Source organism: Choloepus didactylus, chromosome 6 (assembly GCF_015220235.1).
Source record: "Choloepus didactylus isolate mChoDid1 chromosome 6, mChoDid1.pri, whole genome shotgun sequence".
Classification (NCBI taxonomy): domain Eukaryota; kingdom Metazoa; phylum Chordata; class Mammalia; order Pilosa; family Megalonychidae; genus Choloepus; species Choloepus didactylus.
This window is the reverse complement of record NC_051312.1, coordinates 5,065,870-5,092,699: the sequence shown is the minus strand read 5'-3', so window position 1 is coordinate 5,092,699 and position 26,830 is coordinate 5,065,870. Positions and strand designations below refer to the sequence as shown.

General features: G+C 48.9%; 1 protein-coding gene across 3 annotated transcripts in view; it reads left to right on the top strand.

The window, feature by feature from the left end:
* The window catches only part of CTTN (cortactin), a 52,200-nt gene extending 40,388 nt beyond the window's left edge, over positions 1 to 11,812 (top strand). For all 3 annotated transcript variants that reach the window (XM_037839245.1, XM_037839244.1, XM_037839243.1), the window contains 5 exons: positions 3,383 to 3,531; positions 5,402 to 5,491; positions 7,797 to 7,974; positions 8,928 to 8,999; positions 10,314 to 11,812. In XM_037839245.1, the coding sequence (XP_037695173.1) occupies positions 3,383 to 3,531; positions 5,402 to 5,491; positions 7,797 to 7,974; positions 8,928 to 8,999; positions 10,314 to 10,450 (626 nt within the window). In that variant the 3' untranslated portion in view covers positions 10,451 to 11,812. The remainder of the gene's footprint in view (positions 1 to 3,382; positions 3,532 to 5,401; positions 5,492 to 7,796; positions 7,975 to 8,927; positions 9,000 to 10,313) is intronic.
* Positions 11,813 to 26,830: the final 15,018 nt, after the last annotated feature.

Sequence of the window (26,830 nt, the reverse complement as noted above, 5' to 3'; positions counted from 1 at the left end):
TGGTGTTGGTGTTTGTAATTACTTCTTTGATTAATTTCTCTAAGTTCTGTATCTCCCCTGATTTTTAATTTGGGCATTTGATTATCCATATCTTCTGGTTTCTTCATATGCTTTATAGTTTTCTGTTGTTTTTCACCTCTTGGCATTTGCTTATCTTTATAGGGTTTTTTAAGGATATGCAGCCTTATTTAAACAATTATCTATAATCTGACAGCGCTACAGCTTGGTGCAGTGCACTTTCCCTGACCTACCAGCAGATGGCACTCTCTAGCCACCTCTTACCCTCAATCCAGTTCTCCCTAACGTCATTTATGCTGCGAATGGGGGTCCAAACCATGTGGCTGTCCAGTCAGGGCACCAGTTTTCCATCTGCACTGGGCACTGCCAGCTCTCTGGGTGGGGGACGTGTCTTGTGCAGTTTGGTAAGGAAGAGTGCTTTAAGACCCAGAACTCCCAGCCTTTCCTGGGTCTGTGGTTGGAATACTGTGGGGTTGCGGCTGGAATACCGTGGGGCTGCAGTATGCCTCCAGCCCTTCAGCTCGGACTCCCCACAGTCCCTCTCTGCTTTGGGCACACAAGTCCCTGGGCTTCGTGTTGGGCTCCTGGCACCTCCCTGCGGCACCCCTGTCTCTAGGCTGTGCACCCCACAGGCTTCTGCAGGGGAGGAGTTGCGCTGTCAGAAGCCAGCTGAGTCCCAAATTCGCTTAAGGAAACATTCCACTGCAGTGCTACAAGGGGTTGTCCCCCAGCCCTCTATAAAAATGGCTCTGAACCTGGCACTTTGACTCCAGAATCTCCGTCCTTGACTGGAAATGTATGGATGGTTCTCCTGAAACCCTGTTAAGTCAGTGGAATGGAGTAAAATAGGGATAGTCCCAAGCCAAACACAATTTGTATTTGGAGGATTGTCCTTCACATGTAGAGAAATTAGTGAAAGAAGCACAAACTAAACCTAACCTGATTCAAGTAGAAATAGATCTCAGCATAGAAGACCCAGCCGTGCCACACTGGCAGGTTGTGCGCGTGGGCCGGGGGAAGATCTTGGTTCTTGGCAGGGGGAATACCCCCGTTCGAAGCTGTTCCTTTGTGCCCTAAACCAAGTATTCCCAACGTGATAGAAACAGAAGGTCAACAATATACTCTTTATCATGTATCTTCAATATATGCTCTAATGTAGTCCTGTCACCAGCATCATTTGCCTTCCATTCAGGCTGCCTTACTGGTACTGCTCAGTTTGCTCCAGCATACACTGGGTTGCCAGGATTTTCTCATCGTTACTTGTATTTGCTTCTCACTTGGCTTCTATTCCCATTCTCTGTTCTCCTGTTAGTAAGGTATTTAACACTGCTTGGATATTAGCCAAATTTGGGATATAGGTTACTAATATTGAAGCAACTGTGCTTTCTACTTTCTTTGGGTCTTCTCTGTAGAGTGGTGTATTATTTTCCCAGTTATATAAGTCTGATGTGGAGAATCGGGTGTGCATGTATACAGATCCTCTTGGGCCTCCCTGTTGGTCTGTTCCTGTAAGTGCTTGCTGGACGGGTAGAAAGTTTACCAGCGTCTCGGCTTCTGGTCTCAGAGAGCAGCGCTGGCCGAATTGGCGCCCTGCCGGGTGTGGGAGGCACTGTTTCCCTCTCGGCTCTTTTATCTCTGAAAAGGGACTGACACTGGAGGGTTAGCCAAGGCTCTGCTGGATTGTCCTGAGTTGAATCCACTAACATTTTTGGGTAAAATTTTATATTTGACTTTTGAGAGAGAGAGAAATAAAAGATCGCATATACATCATCTCATCTCGTTTTCTGCTCTCTTTTGCAGAACAAATGTAATTGTAGTACAGCGTTCTTTTCTATAGAACCATTTTCAGGCCATTTCTCTCCTGACTCTAAGTCATATTGAGGCCAGACTGTGTTACAGAAATAAACCATTTTTGGTCTTTTCCTAGGCCCACAACTAAAATCTTTTCAGTTTTTCAAAATACAACCCAAAGGACTATATTAAAAAATGCTATTAGAATTAGAACTTCCCATCTTAAAGAGTTTCAGTAATCAGTAACCAATTAGGAACACTTGAACAATACAAATGCAGCAACACATCAATTAACAATTTAATCAGACACTTAACACTATATATCTAAATACACCAGTTAACAAACAGACACTAAACACTTAATTTCAGTAAGTATTAATTGTTGGAGTCCTTATTTTTCAGAAGTGTACTCAACAGACACTCAGTTCAGGGCCTCAAACCCTTTACAGAAAGGTTGGTAAATCAGAAGGGTGTAGAGGTCAGATCAGGGGGGAATGTTCTCAAAGTGGGACCCAGAACCTCAAACCCAGGTCTGGGGACTCGAACTCCTGTACAAACTTCCCAGCCTGCTTCTACCTTGGTGATCCACTCGCCCACTCGGGTCTCCGGGCCTGGAACTCTGGAACTGTCTCTCCCTCTGAAGCTTTAAAGCCCAAGGAGCCTGGGGTGCTGATGGGGCAGAAGAAAACCCGATCACTGAGTCTGTAGACTAAGAGGGTCTGGCGGTGCAAAGCTCAATGTCCTGCCAGGGCTCCAGAACTTCCGGCACTCGGACTCCTTGTTCTTTATGGACAACCGTGTCTCGCCAGAGTCGCCAAATTGATACTGATCAAAGACGGATTCTCTGCCCAGTGTGCACAACAGCAAACCTATGACGCTGGGGTTTCAAAGGGAGAAAGAGTTGATGGCAGCGCCGAGCTCATCAGCCAGGAGTTTTAAGTCAAATTGAGAAATTCTCATGCTCATGGTGGTGGATACAAGTTTTCCAAAATTCTCATTTTTGCTTGAAAACCTGATTTTCCCATTGCCGACAAATATTGCAAGTGTTTTCTTTGATGTGATGGGCTCAGTTTATTCATTTTGGAGAAGACGCCTGCCAGATACCCAAAACTGCACAGCCATCGTGTCAGCTGTTAGTTCAGGAAAATGCTGTTCCGTGGGGGTAGCGGGGTGTGTGGGGTAAGCAGTTCGGCTTGCTACTCAGGGGGCAAGTATTTTCTTTCACAGTCACCCTGCTTCCGTATAATGCAGAAGTGGTTCGTGCGTGCTTCCCAGCTTGTTCCATAAAATACTAAAACATAGATACCCAGGAGTCAGGTTACTAATTTTGGCTGCTTTTTCAAGGACATCCTTGAGTGGAATTGGCTTTGTGTGTGTGTGTGTGTACGGAGGTAAAGAAAGGCAGTGACTTCTTGCTCTAACACATTCTGAATACGAGGCCTGTGGGAACTCCTGGTCTAGTAGATGGCGAGTGGATTGCGGCAGGCCCAGAGGACAGCCCTGTGTCGGGTGGCAGGGGCTTTCATAGTGGAGATGTCAGTGGGACCACATTGAATCTCTCCTCCCTCCGCAGTGAACAGCAAAACCAGTAACATCCGAGCCAACTTTGAAAACCTCGCTAAGGAGAAGGAACAGGAAGACAGACGGAAGGCTGAGGTGGAGAGAGCACAGCGGATGGCCAAGGAGAAACAGGAGCAGGAAGAGGCCAGAAGAAAACTAGAAGTGAGTGAAAGAGAAAAAGCACACCATTTCCTCTCGTGCTACGAATGAGTGCTGAGGGGAGTGGCGTCTCTTGGGGCCATGGGTTCAGCTGATTCTTTCGTTGACTGTCCAAAAGGTTTTCAAAAGAAAACATTTTGAACTAGGCATTTTAACTTTCAGCCACACGTAATTGAGTCCCTTGAGCCTGGGGTGCTTGGCGGCGGACCTGCCGCTCTGTCCCCAGCTGGCCCACGAGCATGACCCCTGCCCAGGGGCTGGCAGTGTGCGTGTCTGGGTTTGCTGCTGGCTTCCCCACTCTGCTGAGCTCCGGTCCAGACGTTTCCCTAAGCTTCTTAACTGTTCTCCCAATCCCTTCTGGAACCGCTCTGTTCTTAGGAGAACACTGAGAATGCAATAGGAATTTGCCGTGAAGTAGCAGGATATCTGTCTTTTGCAGCCTGGCCCTGCTTCGTCGTGGACCTCTGCACACTGCTTTTCCACGGGAGGAGGTGGAAGCAGGACATGAGCAGGAAGGCATGGACTTCCTTTCCTGGGGCGTTTCTGTGGACTCAGTGCTCCTTCCCTCAGGCTCTGGCCCACACACCCTCACCTTTTCTGCAGCTCAGTGTTCTCACCTGTGAAACAGAGGTGGAAACACTTTCCCTGATTCTGGGTCATTGCAAAGTCGTTTCTGAAATAGAATCTGGAGCTGTTTTATAAACTGCACAGCTTTGCGTGAAGCTGTAGACACTTCCTCTCCAGGCCCAGCGGGTGGGACCCTGAAAACTCCCATCAAGGAGTGTATGGGCCAGAAAATTAACTTGCAGTAGGCAGGTAAAGCCCAGTAAACATTTTGTTACATGCAAGAAGTAGGAATTTCATACAATTACATTTCCCTTTCCTTAATCACCAGAAACTTTCCAAAGACCTTTCTCCTTCAAAGTTTTTAGTAAGATGTTCTAAGATAGTATTTCTTTGTTGCAGAACACAAAGCACTCACACACACTGTAAGGTGTTTTTCAAATCCCATATCTGGTCTTCTTTTCAAATAATGAATGCTTTCCTCATCTCATGGCTTAGAATTTTAACCCCTGCCACCTGAGTCCCATTGTCCCCCAGAAGATGCAAAATAGTTGGCTTGCTTGAGGTAAAAAAGAGGATTTAGGTAATCATTATTTAGCCTCTTGCCTTACAAGCTCCTCTGCTGTCCTCCTTGCTCTTTTGTCCTCTGTTCCCAGCCCCCACACCCCTCTTCTCTTCTTCTCCCCAGTGGGTGATTCTCATTAGTTCGGTAGTGCCAACACCAGAGTCCTCTGGGGCCTGGGAAAGCTGCCGATGTCAGGTTTTCAACAGCACCATCCTGGGTGCTCGCTCTGGCAGGCGGGGAGGGCGGCAGCATAAACCCATGGGATATTGTGAAGAAGTTTCCTCTTTGTCTCCCTCTTGCTGTGCCAACTGGACCCAGCAGGGGCCATCATAAAGCACCCCACCTGGAGATGTGCCTGGAAGTGACTGGGATGTAACCTGGCAGCCATGTCTCAGTGTTGGGACTGCCAGGCTCAGGTCTATCTGGAAGCATCTGCTGAGCCTGGCCCTCCTGCATGGCCCAGGGACTGCTGACCTTCCCAACTCCTGTGGTTTATATGGCAGCAGGATCATTGTTGGTCCCTGTAGTCCTGTTTCTTGAGAGGGCCTGATGGCCTCCATGACCTTCTCTTCATACTTGTCCTTCAAGTCTCAGGGGGCTCTCACGGGGCTGGCTCTTGGTGCTTGGTGTTTTTGGCCCTTTCGTCTGGGTGGATCTTTCCCTGTGGTTCTGTTGCTGCTGAGGCAGATGCAGGGGCCTGGAGTGACTTGTGACTTCCTGATTGTGCTGGTTTTTCAATTACAGGAGCAAGCCAGAGCCAAAAAGCAGAGCCCGCCTGCATCCCCACCTCCCCAGCTGGCTGAAGAGAAGCGGCCATCAAGCCCCGTCTATGAGGTTGGTGTGTTCTTTTGGTGGGCTCGCCAGTCTCAGAATTACTGCCCAAGGCCTGGTTTCCCTGGGACGCAGCACCCACCTTCCGGCCCTCTGTGGAGTCCCAAGTCCCGAGGCTGTCACCCTCCCCGCCCTCGGGGGCAGCCCTGTCCCACTCCACCTTCACTAGTCCCGGTGAGGTCACCTGACTGCCGTGCTGACGCAGAGCACGCTCCCTTCTGGAAATTCCCTCCCTGGCACCACCCGATTTTACTTCATTGGCTGCTCTTTTTCGGCACTCAGCAGTTCTGTTCACTGCCCCCTCTAACATATCGTCTTGTCCAGAGCCTCTGTCCTTGGCCCTTTTCCCTGAGCCCTGCATCGGTGCATCCGCGACCTCTGGTCCCTGGGATCTTCGTAAACGTGCCTCCACCTGGTGCAGTCCTCACCTCTGCAGTCTCTGCCCCCCTGCCTGATGCCTCCCTCACTCTGGTTTAGGGTCAGGCGGCCCAGCGGAGGGGTCCCACACCATGAATTGACCCTTTGATGCCAGAGGAATCTTGCTGGAAGGAAAACCTGCCCGTTATCTATCCCCCTCCCTGCTGTTTCATTCTTTCATGGGTCAGGGCACCCGCTCTCAAGGGTGGACCCCACTCTCGTTGAGAAGACAGCCATGGCCTCCACGGGGCTCCCTGCCAGGCCCTGCCGCCTGACCCCTGGCTCTCCTGAGCCGCCCGTGTGTGCAGTTCTGAGCCGCCCACCCTTTTCCCCTGCCACCCGGAGGGCACTTCCAGATGGTCCCTGGTCAGTCATTGGTAAGCGCTGCTGCTGATTATAAATGGCTCACACTTTCATGAGGGCTGAGAAGCTGCATGGTTGTGTGTGGTGGTTTTTGTGTAGTCCAAGTGCCTTTGCACTCGATGGTGAGCCTCTGAACTCCCTGTTCTCTGTCCATGGGAGGATTTGGTCAGAGCCGAGCCCTCTGAGTTGCAGTGGGATGGAGGAATGCTTTTTTTTTTAAATGCTATTTTATTGAGATGTAATCACATAACATGCAATCATTCAACGTGTACAATCAGTTGTTCAGTTTCATCATATAGCTGTGCTTTCATCACCACGATCAAACTTTGAACATTTTCATTACTCCAAAAAATGAAATAAAAATTAAAATTAAAAAAGAACATCCAAAACATCCCATCTCCCTCCTCCCCCATTGTTCATTTACTTTTTAAAAATACGGTTTTGTTGAGATACATTCACACACCCTACAGTCATCCACAGTGTACAATCAGTAATTCCCAGCACCATCATACAGTTGTGCGTTCATCACCAGAATCAGTTTTTGAACCTCTTCCTCACTCCAAAATAAAAATAAAAGCAAAAAAGAACACCTAAATCTTTCCATCCCCTCCATTCCACCCTATTGTTCATCTAACTTTGGTTCTCATTTTTCCACTCATCTGTCTGTACCCTGGATAAAGGGAGTGAGAACCACGAGGTTTTCACCGTCACGTCGTCACACTTTGCAATCTACATGTATATACACAGTCGTCTTCAGGAATCACGGTCACTGGGTTGCAGTTTGACAGCTTCAGGTATCTCCCTCTAGCCATTCTAACACACTAAAGACTAAAAGGTGATGTCTATATAGTGCATAGGAATACCCTCCAGAGGGACCTCTCGACTCCATTTGAAATCTCTCAGCCACTGGAACCTTATTTGTTTCATCTCTCTTCCCGCTTTTGGTCAAGAAGATTCTCTCAATCCCACAGTGCTGGGTCCAGGCTCATCTCCAGGAGTCATTTCCCGCATTGCCAGGGGGATTCACACCCTTGGGAGTCAGGTCCCATGTAGTGGGGAGGGCTTGGAGAGAGAGGGGGCCACATCTGAGCAACAAAGAGGCTCTCTAGGGGAGGCTCCTGGGCACCATTATAAGTGGGCTTAGCCAGATGATGTGCTTTTAAGCTCCAAGGCACAGAATGAGGCCACACAGGCTGCCTGCCTGCTGTACACTTTGGGGGGCCCAGGAGATCTGGGCTCCAAAAAAGGAACTGGCCAGGTCTCTCGCTGGACAGCTGGACTTTAGTCCACGGGACCAGCACGATTCCTGGTAGGTGATGTGGATTGTCGCTGCTGCGGGAGCTTGGAGTGGGGGTTGTGAGGACTGGGTAGGAAGTGGCCTGTGTTGCTTCACCCTCAGAATGCCAGCAGTTAGTGCCTGTTCATCCCCATCCTGGCTGGGGCTGACAAAGAGCCTGGTTTCTGTTGGTTGTGGCCACGTGTTTGCTGCTGTCCTGAAGCCATGTGACATCTGTGTGACCCTCCCCAGGACGCAGCTTCCTTCACGGCAGAGCCGAGCTACGAAGGCCCCAGCAGCTCTGGGAGCGCCCCGGAGCCCACCTGCAGCGCGGAGGCCACGGGCTACCGAGAGGCTGGCGGGCAGGGCCTGGCCTACGCCCCAGAGGCCGTCTACGAAACCACAGACACCCCGGCCCACTACCCGGAAGGTACGGCGGGTTCCTGGCGCCCCTGAGCATTCTCTTTCCTTCACCTCCCGTCTCTGGGAATCACCTGCTTCTCTCTGGCTCTGCCTTGATCGAGCCTGCCAGGCCCCATCCCCAGCTGGGAAGGGCCATGGCCCTGGTGGGACAGTGCAGGGGCAGCGGTTCCTGTCGCCGGCTCTAGGGACTTCCCTGGACTGTGCTGGGGGCCAAGGGGCAGGGGTGGGCGGGAAGGAAGGGACTCTGCTGCCGTCTGATTGAAAAGGACACCAAAGTTTTCAAAATGGAAGCTCGAAGTATGTCCTCAGGATACAAGATAGCACTATTCCAGGAAGCCAGGACATCTTGAATTCTTTAAGGATGAAGATTCCTGGATGCTTTGGAAATTTTATAGATATTTCAGTTACATGAGCACTAAGATTGGTCTTGCTTTATTTGTAAAACCCAGATTTCCTTTACTCTGTGTAGACAGGTTTAACATGAGCCCTTTCTCGCCCTTGGAGTAGGATGAAAGTGGTGCATCCTTGTGGCTTTGAGGGTGCGTCAGGGAAAGGCTGTTTCCGCTCTCCCCGGGAGTGCTGGGAAGTGTGTGAAGAGCTCTGTCACCCTCTTGCCATCTACCTCCTGTGATGTGGCTTTTCCTGAAATAGGCAAATATCATATAGTTTAGAACTTATACTCTAGATAATGTCCTACTCTCTTCAAGATAATTTTCCTTTCTGAACGGTGTCCGAATTGGGGTAGCAACTTGCTGCGTAGAAGGTGTCTCTTCTCTGCGGAAGGCGCTTAGCATCCTGCCCCTGGGTCCCAGCTCGCAGCTCTCCCGCGGGGGCTTCTCCCTGGCTGGTGTCCACCCCAGCCTCGGGCGGGGTCGCCTGAAGGACAGCCTGAAAAGGTTGACTGAGTACATTGACAAAATCTAGGTTATCATTCAGGTATCTTCTTGGTCTCTTTTTTAGAGGAAAACACCTACGACGAGTATGAGAATGACCTTGGAATCACAGCCCTGGCCCTCTATGACTATCAGGCCGGTAAGGAGCCCGGGGTGGGCTGCTCTGTGCTGATCTCCTTCTGACTCAGATCTTAAGTATCTGACTTTTAGACAATGTTGTTGCAGTTTTTTTAAAAAAATTATTGCAGTTTTAAAAAATCATTTTGAGATAATTTCAAATTATAGAAGAGTGAACTCCCATTTTGGGCTCCAGACCCTTCCCCTCTGGCTTGCTCTATGCCCGCCCCTGCCCCGTCATCTTTGGTTGCTATTTGGAGCATTCGTGAGCCTGCAGCTGCAGACATGCCCGCCCTCCAGGAGGTCACAGCTGGGCATTGACACGCACCGAGGTCCACGGGCACTCACTGTCTGGCTCTCCGAGGGGTGCCTCTTGCCCCTCTGGGTGGTTCCCTGCCTCTCTTTGACACACCTTCGGACACCTCCGGGCTGGAACAGCCCCTCAGTCTTTGCCAGCCCCTCAGGCCCTGGACTTTGGGGCAGACCCTTGGCCTGGCCTGTTTGGTGCTTCCTCGTGTCAGGCTGAGGTCGGGTCCCGCAGTGGGAAGCCGCAGAAGCGCTGCTGTGTGTGTCACCATGCAGCACGTCCAGGCACATGCCGGGCACATGCCCTGCCCCCACCCACCCCTCGGCTGCTGACACCAGGCCCAGCTGACGAGGGCTTCAGGAGGTGGGTGGCTGAGAGGCCACTGAGGGGCTTCCCGGGCCCATCTGGTTGGTGTTCAGCCACCATTGATTCACTCACATGTCCAGACACGCACATGCTGACTTACATGTGTGTGATTCTGTAGGGTGTCCATTATCAATGTCAGTATTTTTCAAAAGCTGTGAGCGTATCCTGGCACTTCCCATTCCGGTCACCTTGGGGCTCTTCCCAGGCTTGTCCAGGGGAATCCCAGTAGTACTCACTGTCCTCCCAGCTGTCCCCCCTCGCCCCTGGCCCGCTGTGCCCTTGGGGTCTGTGGGCATGCTGCCAGCACACAGCACAGCTCTTGCCCGTGACAAGCCCTCCAAGACCTTTTCCTACTGGGAGGAAGGAAAGCAGGAAGGGAGTGGCTGTGACTTCACATTTTATGAAGAAACGATTCTGGTTTGCGCTTAGTGTCACTGTTTGAAGGATTCTGCTAAGTGTTCATAAGTGCTCCAGTCTAGGTTTACAAATCCAGGTGTTTGTTGAATCGTGAAGAAGGTAGAAGTCTGACCCTGGGCCAGACCTCGGCAGGAGGCTGTGCCTTCCTGAGCAGTCCCCAAGGGGTGCTTGCTCTTGGTTGGTTTGGCTCTTTTCTGTGTCCCTGGACGTTGCTTTTCATCCTCCCTGTCTGTGCCCTCTCCCCAGCGGGCGATGATGAGATCTCGTTCGACCCCGACGACATCATCACCAACATTGAGATGATCGATGACGGCTGGTGGCGTGGCGTGTGCAGGGGCCGCTACGGGCTCTTCCCCGCCAACTACGTGGAGCTGCGCCAGTAGGCCGTCACCGCTGCCTTACACCCAGCCTGCCCCCAGTCCCAACACTACAGATCATGCCTTTTTTTTTTTTTTTTTTGAGGGTGGGAGGGGACTATACATACTGCCTTTATATTCAATACTTTCGCTGATGCTTTTGAAAATGTTTACGCCACAGAATTTGCTAATATATTGTAATCATGTTCCTTAGAAGGACTTTGGTAATTGTTTTTATGCATTTAAGGTATTTTTTTTTTTGCCAAATTGACTGTCTTGTTAAGCCATTTCAGGGATCTTTAGTTCTGTTGAGTCAAGAGTGCCTGTTGGCGTTGTACGCGGGCCACAGGCAGTCGGGGTCTCCGGGGACAGACGTGAGTGAACTTCCGTCACGTGTCCCTGCTGAGAAGGGCTGAGCGGGGCTTGGCGAGGGCATCTCTGTGTCGCAGTGTTGGAAAGCCTAAGAGGGAGAGGGTCCGCTAGCAGGTTAGACTCGAGGGAAATAGCTGGGAAGTACAGTGGCCTTAGGGTCTGGAGGAAGCCTTTCCACAGCGTGACACCCCACCATGTGTGATGAGTTTGGGGTCACCGCCTCCTCCCCTCGGCCAGCGCCTCAGTGTTTCCCTGGTGCCTCCCTTCTCGGCAGGTCCTCACTGCACACCCGCCACGCCCCAGTGGCCCCGAGGGTGCTGAGCCTCCCATGCCCCCCAGAGAGAGGAGTGTCCCTTGCGTTCCTTAAATCCCACCTTCCCCCACTTTACTCCAGCTCTGAACTGCAGTTAAGGGCACTGGGGTTTCACTGACGAGGGTGAAGGTAGTGTTGGGGTCATCTGGCCTGCCCAGGCCTGATGTCTCAGCCATCGTGTCTGTGCGTCCATCATGTTGGGACAGTGGCTGCTGAGCTGCAGGGAGGTGCTTGCCTTTTCTCCTGTAAACTGCCGGAAACATTCTTCCTGTCAAGGGAGTCATGCCGTTTTTGGCAAAATATCAAGTTAAGTTACAGTAAACACAGTCGATTGACTTGGCTAAAATTGTGAAACAAGGTATGTTAGTGTTCCTATCAAAGTCACTCGCCATGGCAGCTCGTCCTGGCTGCGCCTGACGCCCCGGCCTCGCCGAGCCGCTCGCTGGCTGATGGGGAGAAGTCTGGAGCTGGACCAGCAGCTGGGCACACAGTCTTCCCAGCAGTCATGCAGCACCATCTCGGCTGCCTGGGACAACCAGGGATGTGACAGACCCCTTTCCTCTCCTGAAATGCGTTTCTGCATCTTTTGCTTTACCAGAGTTAGGTTGGTTTTTATATACAATTTATTGAATCTAAATTTCTGTAGCACATCTCATAGGTATGATTTTTTTAATTAAACATTCAAAATAAACTCTTTTGATCCACTTGCCGCGTAACTTGCTTCATTGGTTGGTCACAGCAGTTAAGATGGCGAGGCCACGGTCAGCTCCGTGCCCTGGTGGGGGCTGGGGCTGGCTAGGCCTGGCGTCTGTCTGCATCATTCTGTCATTCTGTTCCAATGGCAGCGAATGTAAGGTTCCCTTTTAAAGAGATGTGCTTCTGACAAGGTGCTTTTTACAAGGTAAAACAATTTACTCTCTGTGCCGGTTTGGATATATTATGTCCCCCCAAAAAACCATATTCTTCAATACAGTCTTATGGGAGGAGATTGATTAATCTTTTTTGATTAGTGTGTGACCTCTTGATTGAATGCTTCCGTGGAGATTTGACCCCACCCATTCAGGGTAGGTCTTGATTAGTTTACTGGAGTCCTTTAAAGGAGGGTCTCACAGAGAGCAGGGAGAGGAAAATGCCCCGGGATACGCTGAACCAGGACACACAGACAGTTGACGCTTGGAAGCCGACAGAGTTGCTTGCTGACGCTTTGAGATGTTAGCCCAGAGTTTGTTCCGCAGAAGCTAAGAGAGAACAAAATGCCCCAAGAGCAACTGAAAGAGACTTTTGGAGAGACCGGATGCTCGCTGATGCTTGGAGATGAAGACAGAAGGACATTTGGAGATGCTAAGCTAAGAGAAACCCAGAGACATCTTGGAGAAAGCCATTTTTGAAACGTAACCTGGGAGCAAGGACCAGCAGATGCCAGCCACGTGCCTTCCCAGCTGACAGAGGTGTTCTGGACACCATCAGCCCTTTTTCAGTGAAGGTCTCTTGTTAATGCCTTAGCTTGGACACTTTTATGGCCTTAGGACTGTAAATTTGCAACCAAATCAACCCCCTTGATAAAAGCCAATCCATTTCTGGTATTCTGCATAACAGCATTAGCTAACTGGAACACTCTCAAACCGTCCATTTTTTGGACCAGGATTCCTAGCAAAATAGAAAATGCCATGTTTGAAAGTTATCTCTGAATTATCATTCTCAAAATATATCCTGAAGTGGTTGTAGTGTAGCTAAAAGTATTATTTTCTTTTGGGCATAATAAATAGAAAGTCTGCAGGAGCCCTTGGCCCTGGGTTGGGGTGGGAGTGGCAGAGGGCACAGTCAGAGTTAGGGAAGGGTGGCCAGCAGGTGGGGGTAGGAGTGCTGGCAGGGAAGGGGTGCAAGGGGCAAAGTCCATCAATCCAAGTAACACCTCGGAGTCATGGCCCAGGTGTGAAAATGCTTTTATTGTGTATAAGGAGTGATTTGTCTCCGAGAAGCATTTGACTCACCGTGGGATGCTTTGAGCAGTTGAGATTTGTGCCTTGTTCCCTGACTGGAGGGCCTGCCTGCTCCTGCTGCTTCAACCCAGGATGTCCAGAGAGGACGGATGTATTCAGTAAGTGTCCATCGAGCACATTCTGGTGGTAAAACATGGAGAGAGAGACGGGGCTGCCTGGGGAAGCCTACACCGTAGACAGTTGAGGACACCACTGTGGTTAATTTCACTGGACACCGCGGGGGAGCAGGAAGCTCTGAGATGATGGGTGGGTGATCCCGGGGCTTGGGGCTTGGCTACGTCAGGGAGGGTGGCTCGGTTCTCCAGGGCTGCTAGGACACACACCACCACACTGGTTGGCTTAAACAACAGGAATTGATGGTCTCACAGTTTTGGGACCAGAAGTCTGACATCAAGGCCCCAGCAGGTTGTGTGTTGTGGAGTCTGTATCCTCCTGGTGCCGGCTCATTGCCGTCCTTGGGCTTCCTTGGCCTGCAGCTCTGCCGCCATCATGGGGCTTCCCCTTTTGGCTTCTCCTTCTCGGACTCAGCCACGCGTTCCCCTGGTTTCTGCTGACTGCTGACGTCAGTTTCGTTGGCATCTGGGGTGCCTGGTCACATGTCTGAAGGCCCACCCTGACTCAGCATAGGACCTCTGCAGACCCTCTCCGCACTGAGTCCCCACCCTAACTGACAGTAGCATCTCCAAAGGCCCTGCTTACAAATGGGGTCACATCCACAGGAACCGGATTAAGACTTGAGCATGTCTTTGGGGGGACATGATCCAGTCTCCAAAAAAAGCTTCTTGGAGGAGAACACACAGCCTCTCCCTGTCCTGTCACTCTCTCTGCAGAAGGTGGTGGTGGTCGTGGTGGGCTAAGTTTTCAGTATCTGCCATTGCCCGGCCCTTGTTAAGCTTCAATTTCTTCATCTGAAAAGAGGATCAGTATCATCTAGTTAAAGCTTACAAGGGCAATTCTGTATACATCAATTTGAACTTTATTGCCAGGATACCTCTTAACAGTAATTTCTACTTATTTTTCCTGTGACATTAGGATGCTCAGATTTCATCATCTCAGCCCTATTTTTTGAATTCTGTTATTTTTTCTTCCATTATCCCTTTGATTATTTCTTCTGATGTGTTTATTTCTGCTCTAAGGTAACAAACTCTGCTTTTGATGAAGGTCATAAAAATGAAATATGAAAAGGAGCATGGCCTATTTTTGAACCTAGTTTTGGTTGAGTGGTAAGATTCTTTTTTCTCTGTCTCTTGCCATTGCTCTAATATTTTTTATTCAATTAATGTTTTAAAATCATCAGAGGCCACTCATTTGTCACTTGTGAGCTGTAAGGAGATTTTCCACCAGCATAAGCTGTCTCTAGATTGATGTTTGTTAATATTTTCTCTGTTAATTAAAACTCCTGCTATTAAATAATCAATTCTAGAACATTTTAATTATACCAGAAAAGAAATAAAAAAGAAAACCCAAATCCTCCCATACCCCTTATTCTCCCCTATTAATGTCACTTGGTATTGGTGTGGTACATTCGTTACTGTTGATACAAGAGTAGTAAAATATTACTGCTAACTATAGTCCATAGTTTGCAATCGGTGTATTTTTTCCTCATATACCCCTCTAATATTAACTCCTTGTAATAGTGTCGTACACTTGCTCTCTAGTTCATGAAATAACTTTTTAAATATTCGCACAGTTAGTCACAGATATTGTTCACCACAAGATTCACTGTTACACATTCCCATGTTTCACCTCCAGCTTTCCTTTGGGTGACATACATGACTCTAAACTTCCCCTTTCCACCACACTCACCATTTTAGACTGTTAATTATTTTCACAATAATGTGTTATCGTCCCTCTGTCCATTTCCAGGCATTTAAGTTCAACCTTGTTAAATACTCTGCACATATTAGGCAACTGCTCCCATTCTTTAGCCTCACTCTGTATCCTGGTAACCTATATTCTAAATTTTATATCTATGAGTTTACATATTATAATCAGTTCATATCAGTGAGATCATATAATATTTGTCCTTTTGTGTCTGACTTATTTCACTTAGCATAATATCCTCAAGGTTCATCTATGTTGCTGCATGCTTCAGGACTTCATTCCTTTTTACTGCTGAATAATCCATTCTAAGTATATACCACATTTTGCTTATCCATTCATCTGTTGATGGACACTTGAGTTGTGTGCTGGTTTGGATATATTATGCCCCCAGAAAAACTGTATTCTTTAATGCAAACTTGTAGGGGAGACTGATTCAGTCTGTTGATTTAGGTGATACCTTTGATTAAATTATTTCCACGGAGGTGTGGCCCCACCTTCAGGGTGGGTCTTGATTAGTTTACTGGAGCCCTTTAAAGGAGCTCACAGAAGGAGCTCAGAGCAGCGGAGAGAGACTTGGAGAGATGTTTGCTGAAGCTTAGAGATGCATCAAATGCTTGAAGATGTTTGGAGATGCTAGCCCAGAGACATTCTGGAGAACGCCATTTTGAAACAGAGCCTGGGAGCAAAGGAACAGCAGACACCAGCTACGTGCCGTCCCAGCTGACAGAGGTGTTCCAGATGCCATTGGCCATTCTTCAGTGAAGGTATCCTCTTGTTGATGCCTTAGTTTGGACACTTGTATGGCTGTAGAACTGTAAATTTGTAACCAAATATATCCCCTGTATAAAAGCCAGTCCATTTCTGATATTTTGCATAATGGCAGCACTAGCAAACCTGAACAGGTTGTTTCCATCTTTGGCAATTGTATCATGCCACTGTGAACATCAGTATGCCAAATGTCTATATCCCTAGAAAAGCATTCTTTTTAATAGCAAAAACAAAACAAAACACGAAGAAAATAATCTAAAGACCCATCAACAACAGATGAATGGATAAATATATTTTGATATATTCATACAATGAAAAACTATTCAACTGTGAAAAATGAATGTATTAGTGCTACAATTCCCAGTTTGCATGAATCTCAAAATTAATGTTAAACAGAATGAGCAAGCTGCAGAAGGAGTTGCAGTTGCCAATAACTGTAAGAATCTTGATGGCAATGAGAGCCGACACTCACTGAATCCTGTGAGCCAGGCACTGTGCTCTCTGTAAGCATCTCGAATTCTCAGGCATGGAGCAGAATGTGCTTTAAATGTGCATGATCATCTTACAAATTGCTTATGGAATCATGTGTATATGATAAGTGTATAAAGACCTACATGGAAATGAACCAAGTTCAGGGCAGTGGATACATCTCGGGCGAGAGGAAGGGAATGGAGTCAGGAGGGGTAGGCGAGGGACTAGACTCCTAATTGTAATGTTGACATCTTAAGCTGCATGTTCATTGTTTTCCATCCTTCTGATATGCTGAAAATATTTCATAATAATTTATAAAAGAGCAAGAATGGTTCAAACCAGTGTGAAGCTCATGCTATATTTGGATTTTTGAAAATGATTTGGACATACATACTTGCAAATTCATGGATGAAATGGTTTGGAACTGTACGTACCACAGAAAACCATGTTCTTAAATTTAATCCATTCCTGTGGGTGTGAACCCACTCTAAGAAGGACCTTTTGATGAGGTTACTTCAGTTAAGGCATGGCCCAGGATGGGTCTTAATCCTGTTACTGGAGTCCTTTAAAAGAGAGTGAAATTCAGACACACAGAGAGAAAGCCATGGAAGCAAGAGGCTGAAATGGAAGTGGGAAAAAGGAGAGACCAGCAGATGCCACCATGTGTCTACCATGTGACAGGGGAGCCAAGGATCACCAGTAGCTGTCTTTGGGAGGAAAACATCGACTTGATGATGCCTTGATTTAGACATTTGCACAGCCTCAAAACTGTAAGATAATAAATTCCCTTTGTTTAACCTGGTCCATGTCATGGTATTTGCTTTGGGCAGCCTAGGCAACTAAGCAATGGGCCAGCCTGGAAATGCACAAGGGGTCCTCAGAGGCAGGACCTTGGGGTGGGCCCCTGGGGTGGGGAGCTGAGGGGGAAGGGAGATGTGATTTTTACTGATACCTTTTGAATGTTGTACCACAGGCATATTACCTGGTAATTGAAATCAGTCCAATCTATGCTTGTACATTCCCTTCTGCTTTGCCAAGAATTGCCCCAACTTTTAGTTTCCTTGCTGCTTAAGCAAATACTGTGCAATGGGCTGGCTTAGACAATGGGAATTTATTAGCTCATGGTTTTTAGGCCAAGAGAAAGTCCAAATCAAGGTGTCATCAAGGTGGTGCTTTCTTCCCAGAGACTGGCGTCCTGGGTCTGGCTGCTGGCGACCCTTGGTTCTTGGCTGCTCTGTCACATGGCAATGCACATGGCAACCTCTCCCTTCTTTTCTGGGTTCCACTCACCGTCAGCTTCTTGTTTCCTGTGGTGATCTCTCTGTTTGAATTTCATTCCGCTTATAAAGGACTACAGTAGTAGGATTAAGACCCATCTTGGGCCACACCCTAACTGAAGTAACCTCAACAAAAGGTTCTACTTACAGTAAGTTCACACTCACGAGGATGGATTAAATTTAAGATGTTTTTCTGGGGTACATCCAGCTCCAAACTACCACACCACCCATGACCCCATTTGTCCCACCAAGGTCCTGGCAGGCTGGAGCCACAGCCATCTTCAGCCGCTATTTCAGATGAAACACTGAGGAGCTGAAGGTGCTGGGTTTACTGAGCAGCCCCTGAGCAGCCTGCAGGCAGGCAGGGGCGGGTAGAGGGTTCCCATATCAACACCTCCTGCTGTGGCCAGGCGATGTGTGGGGCGGGGGGCAGGGTTCGCTGGGGTTTGGGAGTTGGGGTCCCGGGCTGGCAGGGCATGGTGCAAGTGCAGGGCCTGCTCTCAGCACCGCAGGCATGGCCACAGGGCTTCCACTGTTCTCTGCTGACACAAAGCTGGTTTGGGGTGGTTTTGTCCTGCAGAGGGTCAGTCTAGAAAAGTTGTTCCCAAAGTTTAGTAGGCAGGGGAAGGGGATGTCCTGGGGGGCTTGCTAACACACAGATGGCTGGGCCCTTCTCCCAGGGCTTCAGATTCAGCAGGTGAGGTTGGGAGGGAGGGGAAAACTTGGATTTCTAATGCCATTCCCAGGGAACCTGATGTGGCTGGCCATCAGGGACAACACTTTGGGAAACACTGATTTAGAGTCGAGGCACTGGTGATTCCAGACAGCAGGTGTGCACACTGACCTTGCCCCGAAGGTCATCTGTGCATTCGGGGCTGTGCTCAGGGACCTCCAAAGGAGCAGGGAGTCCCAGCTTTAGCCTGTTGGCTGTCACCCATCCCTTACCCCACTGGACTGTGGCTATTGGTGATTGGAGCCAATTCTCAAACTTCCCTTAAAGTAAGACTCACCAGGGAGCTTGTTAAAAAACACAGATTCCAACCACGCAAGTGCACCAACAGATGAATGGGAAAACAAAGCATGGAATATTATTCAGCCATAAAAGGAAGTTCTGATCCATACCACAACATGGATGAAACTTCAGACATCATGCTCAGCGAAAGAAGCCAAACAGAAAAGGACAAACATTGTACAATTCCACTTTTACTGAAATGCCCAAAGTGCGCAAATCCACGGGGACACAAAGTAGATGGGTGGTCGCCAGGGCTGGGGGAGGGGGAACGGGAGAGCCTACTAATGCCTACAGGGTTTCCTTTTGGGGGAATGAAAAGGTTCTGGACCTCAATGGTGGTGATAGTTGGACAGCACGGTGAATGTACTGGATGCCACTCAATTGTCCACTTTAAAATGGCCAACATGGTAAATTTTGTATTGTGTATATTTTACCACACAGTGTCCTGGCTACAAACGAATGAGTGATTTGAACGTGTGGGCTCCCATCCTGGATGCAGGACAATGCTCACAGCATAATGGAGAAAATTGAAACTTACCTGAAATGTCCAACTAAAAGAGGATTGCCAAGGAAGTGATGGTGTATCCACTCAGTAGGATATTGAGCCACAACTACTGTGAAGGGTTCTAGGACGGGGCAGCAACACGGCAAAGGCTGATGATGTAAAGGAAAGTGACCAAAGCAGGAGACAAGGGTGTTAAGTGCTTACGATTCAAAGGCAAGAAAAGGCTGGGGGGCTTTATACCTAGACGCTGAAGCAGACTGGAGGCAGGGATATGGGCAGTTCTGTCCTCTATTTTAGTGTGCTCCTGATGGGGATGCGAAGGATTGAAATTCAAAACAATGACTCCATTAAAAAAAAAATAATAAACCTCAAACCTATCAACTGGGAAAGCGGGTTTCTCAGCAGCCCCCTGGGCCTTCCAAGCACAGAGGGTTTGAAGGAAACGGCAGTGTCTTCAGAGGTCCAGGGAGCCTCTGCCTGCCCGGAGGACCCCCGAAAGGGGCACAGGGGCAGAGGCCAGGGCCTGCGGGCGGCGGGCCTGGAGGAGGTGCTCGCGCCCAGGCTCCCCGCGTTCCCTCTCTGCAGCTCCTGTTCCTCCAGCCCTGGGTCCCGCGATCCCGCGACGCCCACGGGCCCAGGTGGCTCCACCCGCCCCGCCCAGGCACAGGGCTCTTTGGGCGGGGTTGCCTCGCCCACGACCCACCTCCTGGCCCTGGGATTGGCTGAGAGCTGGCTTCGGACTCCTGCCTGGGCCAATCATGGATCCGCACTCCTTGGCCTGCCGTGATTGGAGCCCCCAGGGGCACGTGAGCGTTGTCCCGGCAGCCTCCTCGCGGGTTGCTCGATGGTGGTCCACACGGAGGGTGGCGGCGGCGGCTGAGGTGGCGCGGGAGGCCCGGACTTCGGACGGCCCACCTCGGCTATCGACTCCCTGCCTGGCCGCCCTGTCCCTGCGGCCATCCTGAGCCCGCTTTTCCGGCCCTTGCTCCCCAAGGGCCTGCCCCAGGGCGCACAAGGAGGGTGCAGGCCTGGCCCACCCCAGGGCATGTGCCTTTGTGGTCCGTGGAGCCCGCTCCCGGGGGGCAGAAGGACCGCGCTTCTTCCAGAAGCTTCGAATTGGGTAAGTCGCTGCCAACTCCCGGTTCTGGGGGAATGCCGAGCCCGCGGCCTCCCCTCTGCGGCAGCTGCGCGGGTGTGAACCGGGGTCCTCATAACAGGTCCCCGAGGGCCTCCAGCTAGCCGTGGGGCTTTCCCCTTACATCGCAGGGCCGGCCTGGAAGCCCTTCTTCTCTGCAGGGACCGAGTGCTGCGGGGCAGGCCAGGGAGAGGCAAGGGGGATTTGAGCCCAGGACCCAGTCTGCTCATCTGGCTGCCGCCGAGGAGATTTATTTCTGCCTTGCGAGTGGGCGGGGTGTGTGTTGTGTGTCGCTCTAGGTGGAGGGAGAGAGGTGCTGCGGGGCACGGAGACGCCAGGGCCAGGTGGTTGGGGAAGGGTCGCAGATAAATGGATGGTTCCCAAGGAGGACTTCCCGTAACTTCCCAGGCAAGGGCATGAGGAGGACCAGTACCGGGGAGGTGTGCCGGGGAGCCTCTGAGGGCTCTGGAAAGTCCCTCCTCCTTACCAAGTCCCAGGAGCCACTGGAGGGGCCATAGAGTGGATGGGGCGGCCAGGGGTTTTCTCCATGAAGACTGAAGAGCTGCAGGCGTTGTCAGCGCCTGGGATGCAGTGGTGCCTGGAATAGGCCCAGCTTCTGCCCCTTGGAGCTGACCTTCCAGAGCCAGAGGGAGGGATAATCAGAGAGCAATTATATAAATAGTTAAGCTAACTTAACACTGTAATAAGAGCTTTGATAAAAGGAAATAGGTGGAGGAACTAAGATGGCGGCATAGAGAGGAGTGGAAGACTGTTAGTCCCCCCTGGAACAATTCATAAATGACCAAAAAACTAGTAAATAACCTGGAATAAATGCAGGGAGACAAATGTGACTGTCTGCTCATCATTCACTAACCCAAACTGGGAGGAATGCTGGAGATCACAGCATAAAATCTGTAAGTAAAAACTGCCGACCTGCACTGAGAGCCGAGAGCCGAGAGCCCCTCCCTCACGGAAGCCTCACGGTGCTAGAGAGCAGCCCTCTCTCAGCCCAGCTCCAAGTGGGGTTTTAACGGTAACTGCTCAATACAGACAGTGAATCCTCAACAAGCAGACAGAGGCTTTTGGTGACGACTGACCTTGGGAGAGTTGGGACATATCTGTCTCAGGACGGGGAGCCCAGAGGATCAGGTGCTATCTTTGGCTGACGGGTGAACCTGGGAGCTGTCTGTCCCTTTCTCTCTGGAGAAAACCTCAGCTGTTTTCAGCCCGCAGCGCTTTGCAGTAAAGACAGCCTCAGCCATTTTAAAATCAAAACACTTTGATCAGCAATCAGAGAAACAAAGAACTTATTGATATGCAGTGACTTCTCTGGAGGGGGCATAGCTTCCCAAAAGGAAAGGGAGGGGCCCAGCTCTACTGCCCACCTTTCTGGAACCAGACCCCAAAGCCTGGGGGAGGAGAGCCACAGGCCACACCCTCTTACACAGGCAGTGACAGGCTGACAGGTGCACCTGCCGGGCAGAAAAGCACAGGGTGTGTCAATCCTCTAAGAAAAACCACCAGGGAAACCAGATATTGAATATTTCCTCCTTCTGTGACCTGAGCCTGTTCTCTTCTGGGAAAACCTGACTTGGGTGGCCTAGGAGGTCAGATGCCTAGACAACAAAAAACTACAATCTACACTAAGAAAAACAAAGCTATGGCCCAGTCAAAGGAACAAATGTACACTTCAACTGAGATACAGGAATTTAAACAACTAATGCTAAATCAATTGAAAAAGTTTAGAGAATATTTCGCAAAAGAGAGACCATAAAAAAAACACTGGGCATACATAAGGCAGAAATTGAAAGTTCAAAAAACAACTAGTAGAATTTATGGAAATGAAAGGCACAACACAGGAGACGCAAGACAATGGCAACATACAACAGCAGATCTCAAGAGGCAGAAGAAAACACTCAGGAACTGGAGAGCAAAACACCTGAAAGCCTACACACAAAGGAGCAGGTGGAGAAAAGAATGAAAAAATATGAGCAACGTCTCCAGGAACTTAAAGATGAAACAAAGTACAAGAATGTACATATCATTGGTGTCCCAGAAGGAGAAGAGAAGGGAAAAGGGGCAGAGGCAATAATAGAGGAAATAATCAATGAAAATTTCCCATCTCTTAAGAAAGACATAAAATTACAGATCCAAGAAGCGCAGTGTACTCCAAACAGAATAGATCTGAATAGGCCTACGCCAAGACACTTAATGATCAGATTATCAGATGTCAAAGACAAAGAGAGAATCTTGAAAGCAGCAAGAGAAAAGCAATCCATTACATACAGAGGAAGCTTAATAAGATTATATGGGGATCTCTCAGCAGAAACCATGGAGGCAAGAAGGAAGTGGTGTGATATATTTAAGACACTGAAAGAGAAAACCTGCCAACCAAGAATCCTATATCCAGCAAAGCTGTCCTTCAAATATGAGGGAGAGCTCAAAATATTTTCTGACAAACAGACAATGAGAGACTTTGTGAACAAGACACCTGCCCTACAGGAAATACTAAAGGGAGCACTACAGAGTGATAGGAGAAGACAGGAGCTCACGGTTTGGAACACAATTTTGGGAGATGGTAGCACAGCATTGTAAGTACACTGAACAAAGATAACTCTGAATACAGTTGAGAGAGGAAGGTTGGGAGCATGTGAGACACCAGAAGAAAGGAGGAAAAATAAAGAATGGGGCTGTGTAACTCGATGAAATCTAGAATGTTCAACAATTGTGATAAAATGTACAAACATGTTCTTTTACGAGGGAGAACAAGCAAATGTCAACCTTGCAAGGTGTTAAAAATGGGGAGGCATTGGAGGAGGGATGCAATCAACGTAAACTAGAGACTGTAACTAACAGAATCATTGTATTATGCTTCCTTTAATGTAACAAAGGTGATATACCAAGGTAAATGCAGATAAGAGGGGGGATAGGGGAGGCATGTTAGACACTTGACATTGGGGGTGTTGTCTGACTCTTAACTTTGATTTAAGGTTACTTTTCCTTTTGCTACTTCCTAGCTGTCATTTTTTTTCCTCTTTCTTTTGTCTCTCTACCTTCTTTGACTCTTCCTCCTGCCTTGTGGAAAAAATATCCCTAACCAACCCCTCAATTGTTGACTCGTAGTGTTGGTATAGTATGTTTGTTACTGTTTATGAAAGAATGTTGAAATACTACTAACTGTAGTATATAGTTTGCAATAGGTATATATTTCTTCCCTATATGCCCCTCTATTATGAACTTCTAGTTGTATTGTCATACATTTGTTCTGGTTCATGGAAGAGTTTTCTAATATTCGTACAGTTAATCACGGACATTGCCCACCATAGGATGCAGTTTTATACATTCCCATCTTTTGACCTCCAACTTTCCTTCTGGTGACATATATGACTCTGAGCTTCCCCTTTCCACCTCATTCACACACCATTCGGCACTGTTAGTTATTCTCACATCTTGCTGCCAACACCTCTGTTCATTTCCAAACATTTAAGTTCATCCTGGTTGAACACTCTGCTCATACTAAGCAACTGCTCCCCATTCTTAAGCCTCATCCTATATTTTGGTACCTTGTATTTCATGACTATGAGTTTACATATTATAATTAGTTCTTATCAGTGAGACCCTGCAATATTTGTCCTTATGTGTCTGGCTTATTTCACTCAATATATTGCCCTTGAGGTTTCGTCATCAACCCATTTTTTTTTTTAAGATGGTTTTGTTCACACACCATACATTCCATCCTAAGTAAACAATCGATAGTTCTCTGTATGGTCATGTATTTATGTGTTCACCACCTTTTATCTCTCACTTTATTTCTTGTCTGAAGTAATGAGAAGGTTCTAAAAATTGAACAAAAATTAAGTGCGGTGATTGATGCACAGCTGTATGAGGGTACCAGGGACAACTGATTGTACACTTTGGATCTTTGGATAATTGTATGGTATCTGAACAATCCCAATAAAAATTTAAAAAAAAAAAAAGGAAATAGGTGATGTGAATGTGTGATTGTAGGGTATTTTACTGCAAGTCTGGAGGTATAGGAAGAAGCTGTATATGCAAAGATGTGGGGAAGAACATTCCAGATACTGGCAGATGCAGGCATGGAGGAGCTCTGAGGTGGGAATGTGGCTGGGGAAAGGTGAGCAAGGAGGTGGGTAGAGGGCTTGGAGAGGCTGTCAGGGACCAGATGGTATAGGGCCTAGAAGCAAGAGCTGGGCCCGGGGCTTGCCCCAGGTGCCTGTTGTTAATGGCGGAGCTCAGACCACCGTGGCAGATTCCGTTGCTGCCTAGAAACATATGGTGACCTGCACTTCCTGCTCTGCCCAGCCCTTCCCTCTAGCCAGGAAGAGCCACCACCGCCTCCATTTAGCTCTCCTGGCTGTGGGCAGGAAAAAGCTGGTCACTGGTGAGTGGAGAGGAGTTGCTGTACTTTTCCTGACGAAGCTGTGGGGTGCTAGAGGTTCCAGGCTGTGTGCTTTTCCCAGGGCTTCAAGGCTTTGTCAGTGCCTTGGTAGTCACATTTTGTAAATTCCCGCTTAAAAAGGGAGCCTTTATTTTTAGCTTGCGCAGATGTCAGGCTCCAAGGCCAAAGAAGGCTGCTCCTGCTGCCTGCCCTTGGCTTCCTGTAGAGCTTCAAAGCCGCATGGGTCTGTAAACTCATTTTCAAATTCATTCTCTAGCTGTGGGTCTCCTTCTCTCACCCTTCCTTTGGTTGGCCTTTCCTTGTCCACTGGGGATGATAGTGAAGGAAAAGAAGGGACTGCCCCAGTTCTGAGGCTTTAGGATGTGAGAAAGAGTAGTCATCAGGGCCTGAAGCTGTCAGGATCCGTGGGGGCAGCAGCAGTGGGCTCTGGCTGATGTAAGCTGCAAAGGAACGTGTTTGGAACATTCTGGGTAGCTCCCGGCCTGAGAGGAGGGTTTACCAGCAGGGCCTGCGAAGAATGGAACCAGGGCAGCTCTGCTACCATGGCAAGGACTGGCCATCTTCAGAATGTCTGGCTCCAACTGCCTTTGGGTCATGGGAGACAGCATGTGTTTTCTCTGAGCCTTAGGGAAGGGGCTAATTGCCGTTGTGCTACTTACTTCCTGGGACTCATGAGAATTAAGGCAGATGCCACATGTCATGTGATCTTTAAGCCATGAGACCTTTAACCAACGTCACGCCCTCTGTGAAAACCAGGGATCCTTGGGTCTTGGGTCTTGGCTCTTCTGATGCCCTGTTGGGGGAATTAAACTGACCAAATAGCTCCTGAATTAAATTATCTCTCTGCCCTGCAACCTGGAGGCTGTTGAGCTGTGAGGAAGCCCCACCTTGCCCAGTTTCTTGGGCCCTGTGGCCCTGCACAAATGGCTCTGGGGGGGGGGGGGAATGTGTGTCCTTGTCATCATTGACAGATGCTGATAGCAGTGATGATCTGTGGTGCCTTACTGGGGCTGTACCTACACATAGATTGAGCCAGGGAAGCAGTGTGGCAAACCCTGATTCTGCATTCTCTGCACAACTTCGTGTCCATCCTTAGCTGTAAAATGGGGCTGTTGGTTTCTACCTCATAGTATTAGATACCCTGTGGGTGCAGTGCTTTGTTTGGTGCCTGGTACCGAGAAAGTACCGGACAGATCTGTTATTTCCAGCCTGTCCTACCTCTTGGGACCATGCCCAGGTATCAACTGACCTCTGCTTTGTCCTGTGGTCACCCCCTTGAAGCTTCAGGGGTCATAGACCTCTCCCCATCTCTAGGTTCCGAGTTTTAGAGAACAAGTTTAAATCCATGTGTGCAGTCCTTCTGGGCAGGAGGATGACAGGTGGGCAGGGACAGGATGGTGTGCCTTCTGGAAGCATCCCGACAGGTGTGCCGTCCCCGAATGCCAGTGGGCAAGCAGTTCTCCCCACACTCACTCTTGTTAACCTGGCTGGGCTGAAGACCAGCCGGCTGCTTCCCTGATGCTCGTCTCATCCAGGGCACAGGTTTGACTCTCTGCCTGTCTTGCCCAGCAGCCACTGCTGGTATGCTCAGCCCTTTTGCTCTTGGACATGTACCACAGGGGATGTCCTCTCATTTTTAGCCGTGGCAGCGGCAGCAGCATCTAGACATGAAATGGGGGCCTTTAGGAAGCCCTAGCCATCTCCCACTTGCATACCACCCCATTCAGATTTTTGGATCATTGGCAGCATTTGTTGCCTGAAACTAAAACATCTGGATATGATGGTGGCTGCTTGCTGGGGGGTCCCGGAGAAGATGGGACCAAATCTGGCTGAACGCTCCCACGATCCCTCACCACTTCTGTGAGTGTTCTGTGGTCTTACTGGCAGAGGGTGGCTCCCAAGACACTTACAGTGCCCTAAACTTATCTTCTAAGATGCCAAAGGCTGCTCAGGAGAGCTCAGCATTTAAACTTTAACTAAACAAGGCACGACAGCATTGAGACAAGAATTGGAGTGCTATTACTTCTTACATCATTTCTCTTTTAAAAGAAAAATAGACTATATGGCCATGTCTTTAACTTATGCAAAATTGAAATAGTTTTTCTGTGATGAGTAACCTCAGTCACAAAAAAGAATATTTTGCATGGTTTTAACAAAATGTGAAATGACTGGTAATGCTTGTTTTGATCAGCATTGCCAACAAGTACCACCAGGGGGCGAGCCAACATGGGCGAAGTGGGTCTGAGAGCCCTGGACTCGAGGTCAGTCTTTTCCTTTTTCCTTGGACAGTCTCAGACACATTTTATATTT